The sequence below is a fragment of the Podarcis pityusensis genome, assembly GCF_964106645.2.
Source record: "Podarcis pityusensis genome assembly, chromosome: 10".
Taxonomy (NCBI): domain Eukaryota; kingdom Metazoa; phylum Chordata; class Lepidosauria; order Squamata; family Lacertidae; genus Podarcis; species Podarcis pityusensis.
In genome coordinates, this window is record NC_138035.1 from 32,717,122 (window position 1) to 32,726,559 (window position 9,438).

The following is a 9,438-nucleotide window of genomic DNA, read 5'->3' on the forward strand; positions in this document are numbered from 1 at the left end:
ATACATATATACATCTTTGTGTCATAGGGTGACATCCCATGCTGTGCAAGCAGAGAGGGCCTCCCTTTCCATTTCTCCCCCTGCAGCCCTCTCCCACCTCCCCCATCTGATCTGGAGGAATCTCCAACCCGCCAGAGCAGATTTTGGGGGAACAAGGGATTAGGGGAATAGTAATCAGTTCCACCATTTGTGCCCATTCTGCTGGTGCATGATGGGCAGGGTAGATGCCTTTGGATTTCACCCTAAGTTATTTCCAATAATTATGCAGAATTATTCTTGCTGATGGCCCAGGGAACAGGCTGGAATGAGCATGGCTGACCTCTTTTCAGTTTGCTGTGGGTGGAATTAAACATCTTATTATTTTATTTTAATGCATTTCAGTTATTTTAACAGCTTATTCCACTTTTCTCCATCAAAGATGGGCCCAAAGCAGCTCACAAAATTAAATAAACCAAAACGCCATGTTTAAAATTAGTATGAATATTGTCTCATGTAATTGTTTGCTCACTTATACTATATAGGTTTAGGCACTAATAAGAGCCAATTCATATGCACAAGCTCCACTTCTTTTCTTCATGCCATATATTGGCTGTGTGACTCACAGTACATCCTATCCATGTCTACTCATAAGTAAATCCTATCGAGTTTAGTGGGCTTTATTCCCAGGGAATATATCCACCACTCAGTTTCATAAACTGTGTCCAAGCATGTGGAGACCAAGCCCCAAACATAAATTTAAGTTGTTCATGCTGTAATTTGCAGAAGTTTCCTAGATCAGTCTCTTTGCCCTAATAAACAATTTCTCATAGCTTTTTTATTTCATTCAATTCACCCTCAAGTCCCTACTCACCCACAAATATAACATGTATTTATTGCCAAACTTGTTTCCATAGCAGACAATCTGCAGACTGGAGCAGGCACCTCACTGATCAGACACTCACAGAGGCAATAAGTTACCAAATTTCCAGAGCTTTTACATTTCCTGCCCATTCCAACAGCCTTATTAGTATCTTTGAGAGCTGCTGGGGAAGGACTCAGGGGCAGAGCAATTTATCTGGGGCAGGGAACCCCAGGCTCAAGGGCCAAGTTGGGGCCCTCTGGACTTCTCCATCTGCCCCTCAAAACTCTCCTCAAGCTACACTTCCTCTTACCAGGCCACACCCTCACCACCTGGCTTTGTACCAGCCTTGAGTGTTTTAGCCTGGCTGCAATGTGCCCATGAACTCTGATAATGCCTCTTGTTTGTCTGCAGAGAGAATTGTGTGTGAGTGAGTGACTGACTGACTGTACAAAGGTAAAATTTACACCCATTGCTCCACCCACTTTGGCCTGTGGCTCCCAGAAGGGAATGTGTCCCTCAAGGTGAAAAAGACTCCTTTCCCCTGCCTTGTATGAAGGAGGTCTCAGGTTCAGTCTTTGACATCGCCAGAGGAAAGGATCAGATGGCAAATGATGAAAAGATGCCTGCTTAAGGCCCTGGAGAGCTGTTCGCTGTCTGAGATCAAATCAGAAGCTGGGGTGGCTTTTGTAATTTCATGACTGTCCCTGGAAAATTGGTGCACTTGGAGGGCATGGGGAATGTCCTTATTTCCTCCACCAGTGCAGCTGCTGCCAGGCTTGGGGAGGAGGATGAGCCAGTGCCTGTCCTAAGCAGCTGTGAGGGAGCTTCCTGTTGCCTCTCTATGGCCTCTCCGGGGCTGCCTTCAGGTGTAAAAGTTGTACAGCTGCTAATCTCCTTGTCATCTGACGGGAGGGCATTCTACAGGGTGGGTGCCACTACTGAGAAGGCCCTCTGCCTGGTTCCCTGTAGCTTCACTTCTCACAGTTAGGGAACCACCAGAAGACCCATGGACTAGGACCTCAGTGTCCGGGCTGAATAATGGGTGGTGGAGACGCTCCTTCAGGTATACAGGGACAAGGCCATTTAGGGCTCTAAAGGTCAACCCCAACACTTTGAATTGTGCTCAGAAATGTAATGGGAGCCAGTGTAGATCCTTTAGGACCAGTGTTATATGGTCCCAGCAGCCACTCCCAGTTACCTGTCTAGCAAAGTTAGTCAAGTGATAAAGTGCTGCCTGTACAATCGCTGTACTATGGAGGATAGAGTGATTATCAAAGGTCAGGAAAGATACAAAACTGGGGCTGGATATATAGGAAGCTTGCATAGGACCGATTTCCAAACGTTCTCTCTCTAGCAGGAATTATTAACACCTTGCTCTAGGAAATATTGCTGTGCACACATTTGACTTGATGAAATAGTAAAACAAGAGCATTAACTTAAGCAAGATGAAACAGTGACACCTGTGTTGACTGTGATGGTGCTATTTCTGTGCTCTTTTCTCCTGCCACCTCTGCCAGCACACCTGGCCTCTGGGCAGACTTCATCCCTAGCATCTGTCTCTATAGATACCAAAATCTGTCTCTTCCTCTTCTGATTATGACTTCCCTAGTTTTGGCAACACATTTTGTTCCAGTTCACAGTTCCTGCAATGAAGCAGCTTGATGGTAGCATCCATAGTTTCCTTTGGGCTAGAGGACAAGTGCCCATTTAAACATCCCTTGTTCTGTTTCCCTTACTCCAGAGTGAGTTGCAGGGTCACCTGCCTTATTAGTGATTGGTGAACTTATGCATGCATTTACGTATGACTTAGATTTATAACCCACCCTGCAAATGCATTGGTTTACAATAATCTTAAAATAAAAATACAGTAAGTATCAAGTTAATAAAAGTGAGGGACATGATGAGTTGCATCCCAAAGCACCCAGGAAGAACATCATGGTCAGGAGAAGATCAGCCTGGTTCTAGCCATGAGGCAGAGAAGGAGGTGCAGTTAACAGAGAAAAAGCACAAGAGACGTTTGAGCAAAGCAATTGCTTCTTGGGCACAGGTTGGCCGGCCCCTTTAATCTAAAGTTCCTCTTGTCAGCCGAACAAACAGAAATTTGCACATCAGTGGCTGCTCAGCAAAGATCCCAATTTTCAGTCATATTTACCTGCATTCAAAATTGAGGAACCATATCCAAAATCAATGATTTTTATTTGCTATCAAGGGCACAGCGGAACAATTGCATCAAGATGCAATAATTTTGCCAAGCATAGAAAGATTTCTTTTTTCTTTTTAATTCCCAAGTTTGGCTGTTCATCCAAAGCAGAACTAACTTGACTTTGGCTATAATTTAACATTAAGTTACACATGCTAATTTAAACTATTGAAATTAAGGCTGGTTTGCAATAACTATTATGGCCCACCACCGCAAAAACTTATATAGCCAAATGGAGCTGAACTAGTAAATTGTAATTCACTGTGTTCATTTTGTCCTAAGAAAATGAAAAACCAGTTGCTTTTCGTGGTCTACTGTATATGCTAGAAGTTTGCATTGTGGCCCTTCTAGTTTAACACCACAGGCTCGTCCACCCTTCTGCTTGCCCCATGCTTAGAAAGCCTTGATCTCAGCGGTTTCCCCCTTGACCCATGATTTCTAGGCACAGGGACAAGCAACTTTCCCCTTGCTCTACTCCTTTCCAAGGGAAAACCCTCTCTTTAGCAAATTCCAATCTGGAGAAAACTCAATTGCTAAAGATTAGGTTTCCCTCTAAGGGACAGTGGTGGGGCAAAGGGAAGTCTGGATGAGCCCTATTTTAGTTCTATTCTCCCTTGCTCCCAAACAATCATTTGTTGCTCGCAAGAGGAAGGCTAGAAAAAATAGGTGTAAATTTGCAGGGAAGCAGATTTTGGCTAAACGTTAGAAGACACTTCCTTGCAGGGAGGACAGTGGAACAGAATGCCTTGGGAGGTGGTGGGCAGAAGATGTTTAAGCAGAGGCCGAACAACCAAATTCACAAGGACACTGCAGTTGTACCCTGCATTGCAGATCCTGTTTTTATTTTATTTTCTTAATGACATTTTATTTTCTTTTATTTACTTAGTACTGCTTTATTAACCACATTTCCCAGAGCTGCTTATTCATGTAGCAGATGGGTTTGTGCTATTGTGCCAGTAATGTGCGTCATTACCAGATGTGGTATGTTGGTGAGTTTCAAAGCTGTTGCGCAGCATAGCAATAGGAGAGGAGCATGGAAGTGGTCAGAGGGAGATGAATTGGGGAGACAACACACTTACAATCATAAAGGCACTTTGGCCATCACAGAACCAACCACTGCTAGCCAAACCCCAGACCCTATTGAAGCAAGCCATTATGCTGGCATTGCAGTTGACAGGCATTACAACACAGCTGTGCCTGATCGGCCATGTATATGATGCCACTTGGAACCACGTCACTGTGCTGTCATAGAGAAGAGCATTGATGGGATGATTTAAAGTGGGCATAAAGTATTTGGATGTGTTCATGCACACATACAACCATATTTAGCTAAAGGGTCGAATTGTTAGAACAGGGAAGAATTTAATTACTCCCCTATTTCTTCTTTTTAGATCTATAAAATGTGTCACATAACCATCCTATGAAACACTTGAACTTTGGGACGGCATTACCAAATTTCAGTATTGCTGAAGTTATAGCAAGTTAAGGCATCCATGGTTTCAAATGTGATATGTGATGGAAAAGATAAGGAAGATGTGGACACCCCTATATTAATGGGGAGGGAACTAGCTCTCTATGGCTGTTAGACATCGTATGGTGGAACCTCCATGGTTAGAGGCAATACCAAAATCTAGGGACAGAAGGGGGCAGGCCATTGCCTTGGGGAGTTGCTTGTAAGCTTCCCAGAAATGTCTGGCTGTCCGCTGCTGGAAACAGAACAGATAGACGTGGGTCTGATTCCATCGGCCTGTTAGGTTGTTTACATACTTCGGGTGTCATTAGAAACACTTCAATATTTTGCACTGCCAGAAACAAAGAGAAGCCTGGGGAAATGACATTTGTGTGTTAGAATTTGGTATTGCCACCCTGCTCTGCAAATCTGGCATGAAACCCAAAGTTCAGCTTCCCTGGATCCTGGACTCTGTCATTCTAGAACTTGATGCTTTCCATGGGCTACAGCAGGTGGGGGATCTTGCCACCAGAGTCACATAGCTGCCTGGAAATAGTTCACAGCATGGCACTTAGAAAAGTCCATTTGGCTACTTTTGTGATCATTCCTCATGCAGGCTGTTGGGTGCCCCTGAACTGAGGCCGTTTCTTGAGCTTGTTTGGAGGTTCTAGCAGGGGAGCGCAGCTATCGTATACCCTTGACCGAAGAACGGTACACTCCTTCTATCTGGGATGGTCGTCCTCTTCCACCGAGCGCGCAGCTTCGGGAGGGACGCACATGGAGCGGTGAGGGAGGAAGGGGACACCCGCCTAGCCAGCCAGATCAGCCGAATCAACCCTGGCGATCAATGGGGTGACAGATGTCGCAGCCAGATTGCCCTCACATCCAACTGAGGCCGTTTCTGTGGCACTACACTGGATGGGCCATCATCCCTGGCAGCCTCCCATACACAGAGGTGGAGACCTTTATCAGATCCTTTATTCTGGCGGTGCTCTGGCTCGGACTTTGCCTTCCTTGCTGCCCAGTGGGAGTCAGAGGAGCAGCTGATCAGTGGATTTGGGCTGAGAGAGATGCTCCAGGGCCATTTGCCCGGGATGCTTATTATACCCATGAGAAGGGGACACACAGTTGCCTCGACACCTCCCTCGATGCCAAGCACAAGCAGAGAGTCACTGACTGGGCAGATAGCCCCCTTGGCTGCCCATCTTCTTTGCTGTTGCTACACATCAGGTAAAAAGATTGCAGTCCTGGCACAGAAGCAGATCAAGCGCTAGCATTACAAAGAGCTGGCACCCAGCGTGGCACTGCTTCCCTGCCCCCTTCCTCCCCTCCCCGGCTCTTCCACGCTGTATGTCATCATCCCTGAGCCCCCACATTCCCTTCCCACAACAACTGACAAAACGACCGCGCATGTTGCTATGTGTGTTGTAGGAGCCATGACTCGTGACCTACAAGTGCTACATAGCCTTGGAAGGAACAACTTCGCCTCTGACAAGAGACTTAATCCTTCTCCCCCCTATTGCTTCTGGGGGACGGGTGGGTGGGTGGGGGGGAGAGAGAGGCCCCTGGCAGAAAAGGGCTGACAGGAGAATCAAGAGAGCGGGGAGGCACAGAAGTTGAGGGGAATGGAAAAGAGGACAGTTCACAACTGGGCTTGTAACACAGGGAGAGAATGAAACCGGAGGAAGGGAAGCGCAACGAGAGAAAGAAGCGAAGGAGAGCAAAACAATGGAATGCACACTATGGGAGAATGCTTGTGTGCGCGCGCAAGAGATGCAGATAGGAAACGCCACCAGACAACCTACAATTAATTGCCGAGTTCAGTTGCTTTGCTTTAGAGATGGCAGCTGCAAAGTGAGAGGAGGCAAAGGGTTGGTCCCAGCCGGAGACGCTTCACCGCCAATACCCGCTTCCAATCTCCACCGACACCCCCCCCCCCGCCCAGCATGGCTTTGAACTTGTTTTCATCGCACATACCGCAGCGGCATTCCGGGCTGCTTTTCCTTGAGCAATAACAAAGTTGGAGAGGTGTCGCTTTTGAATATCCTAGCTTTCTACAGTGTTGCTCGCCACTTGCCTTTTAATCCCTCTGCCCTGTGCTGGCAAGGGGTGCAAGGGCAGGTGCAAGCATGTGTCTACGTGCTAGGCACCAGTGTTCATCACCCCCTCCTCAAACGCACGCACAAACACAAACACAAAACTGCATATAAAGTTCCACAAAGTTCCACAGCCTTGCTTTAAAAACAGGGTCCCTGGGGAAAAGAAATAATATATTCTGAGGTCCATTATGCACACACACACCCCTCTCTTTCTTTCTCTCTCAACACATGAAGATATCACCAACTTTACTTTCAGCCTTGCTTCAGCCAAGCATGAAGTGTACCTGCCTGCCCCGGCTAATCTTAACACCCTTATTATTCTCTTCACAGTATATCTCTCTCCCTCCCTCCCACTCTCCACATTTTATAACAACTTACATTTTCTTTTGAAATTAGCCTCTTAGGTTTCAGCCTCTTAAGTAAAATTAACAGTTCTTACTCTCAAGAAACATTCTTTGCTAAGCTTCACCTACTTGAACTTCTCATTCCAACCATTTGCACAATTCCTTTATTATGCACCTGAGCCGTATCATTCCCTCTTTTTGTCTTCTGAGGACTTAGACCTAAAGACAAAGAAGGTTGTATGTGTGGGGCAGAGTGAGGAGATGAGAAGAGGAAAAGATTGGTTGACTTTGTAGACCTCAGTGTCAGCCTCAAAGGAGGTGACAGAGCTACAGGAGGCAGTTGGACATGTTGTTTATCAAAATTCACTGCAAAGAAAAAGTCAAAAGGAGACACAGAAGGGATAAAAGACAGAGATATGGGTTTTTTTTTGGGGGGGGGGTCTTACCTGGACATGGTCATCTCTGCCTGAGGGCTCTGTGATTTCTCCAGTCCCAACTTTGTAAAGATGCCTACCAGCACCATGATGGCCACCACACCACAGATGATGTATACAATCATGTTGGTCTTGTCCCGTGTGGGATTCTCGGGGGTCTCGTCCACCTGAGGTGGTGGTTGGCCTGTGTTGATCCATTCTGGCCTGTCATAATTGGTACAGCCACTTTGGTCCAGTCGCCCAGTTGTGAACTGGCAACAGAAGCGATACCCACAGGTCCCACAACAAAACTTGTAGATCCCAGAATTGCAGTTAAAGGGTGGGTCCCACTGACCCATGACATCATAATAACCAAGGCACCGATCGCCCCCAAGTATGGCCTCAGTGGTGGCCACAGCAGTGTCCTCCGAAGTGGGGCCAAAGCTGGTGTTGCTGTTGACTTCAATTTGCGCTTCTGGCTCAGGTTTCTGGGTACTGGGATTCCCAGTCCAAACCTGTCCTGGATCCAAGAGAACTAGGCAACAGAATCCAAAAATATAACCCCGTTCCATCTGCAAACCACCCCAGCTCATCATGGAAACGGTCTCGTCTCTCTTATTCTCTGACTGACTTCCCCAAAGGAGAAAAATCTTCTTTTGTCCAGACAGACAATCCAAAGAAGGGAATTCAAAAATTCCCAGTTAAAAGCTCAAGTAACCAGCACAAATCGTCGTCTACCACATCCGGCGGAGAGGAGATACTTCAGCCCTTCCTGACTAGTTTTCTCCGGCGCAAACCCCACAGTCAAAGCAAAACCCTCTAGCCCAGAGAAGGGTGTGGGATGGGTGGAAATAAAGATGGGAGTTGGAAGTTAAAAGAAGGGAGGGAGAGAGGGGGATGAGGCTAAGGAGAAATATCAAAACAATGTGCAGCACTGACTAAGTGAAAAGACAACCTCACAATTTACTGTGCGATCCCAGGAGGTGGGGAGATGTACAATTCTCTTCTTTCTTCTTCTTTCGTAGCAAATATTCTATGCTTCTAGTTTCGTTTGAGAAGCTGCGCTGTGAAATGCCACAGACTACATTCCCATCTTGGCTCGAGCAGAATCCTGGAAGCAGCCTGTCCCTTTCTCGCTTTCGCTCCCTCTTCCTCAGAGACACTGCTTTATGGAAAAAAAAGAAATCCTTTGCACCACTGAGAAAGGGAGGGATTGTCAGGAGGGAAAGAAAGAAAAGGGGAGGGAGGGAGAGGGAGCATAGGAGGAGTGAGAGGGGTCCTTATTTCTTCTTAAAGCCAGATCCACAATTGCCTGACAGTTTCCAAAGCAGACCAGAGAAGAAGCTTCGCCAACTCCTCCAATGCGCTCCGTGTCCTCTGTGCAAAGTCCTGGCTCGCTGCCAGAGGTTGTCATTAGGCCAGAGGGGATGCAAGAGGACACCAGCAGCTCCTTATTGACCGTGTCCACAGGGCCGCCTGCACAAGTGGCATGAGGGAAACAAGCATGCTACTTGCAAGGAAGAGGAGGAAATTGGATGTGCACTGGATTCTTTGCTCTCCTTTTTCACATGTGCAGCTCTCTGCGGAGAAGTAGAGCTGCTTCTTAGCAAACACACAGAGACAGATATAACTTCAGTCTGGCAGTATTACAACTGCAATGTTATGTTTGAGAGCACGACTGTGAAATGATGGTCATAGGGCATTGTTGTTGCTGTTGCTGCTGTGTAAAAACAACAGCAACAACAAGAGCAACTACAGCTACTACCAGCCCCAGTCTAGATATCTGTTTGAGGTCAAACATAGCTTGGGATATCTTTTAAAGACACATGCTATGGTTGGGCGGGGGGCAAAGAGACTAATGAGGTACAGAATATGAACACTCGCAGAAAACATAGCCGTTTTACTAATTTTCTGCCCCCCCTTCAAATCTGACAAAGAAAGCTAAACACAAGCTGCAGCCTGCAGAACCTCTACAGTGATTGGCTGTAAGGACATTGGCTTCTGTTCTTGAAATGAATTCCCAGCCTTAGTCATTGGCTCAGCAGCTGAAGTGTCACGGAATGTTTACGAACATTTGCACGACTCATGTGT

The 9,438-nt window shown here is 46.6% G+C and overlaps 1 protein-coding gene across 1 annotated transcript in view; it reads right to left on the reverse strand.

Moving 5' to 3' along the window:
• Positions 1-9,187, reverse strand: part of SHISA8 (shisa family member 8) — a 28,375-nt gene extending 19,188 nt beyond the window's left edge. The window contains exon 1 of the mRNA XM_080971919.1: positions 7,381-9,187. Coding sequence (XP_080828045.1) covers positions 7,381-7,943 — 563 coding nt within the window. The 5' untranslated portion in view covers positions 7,944-9,187. The remainder of the gene's footprint in view (positions 1-7,380) is intronic.
• Between the last annotated feature and the right edge of the window lie 251 nt (positions 9,188-9,438).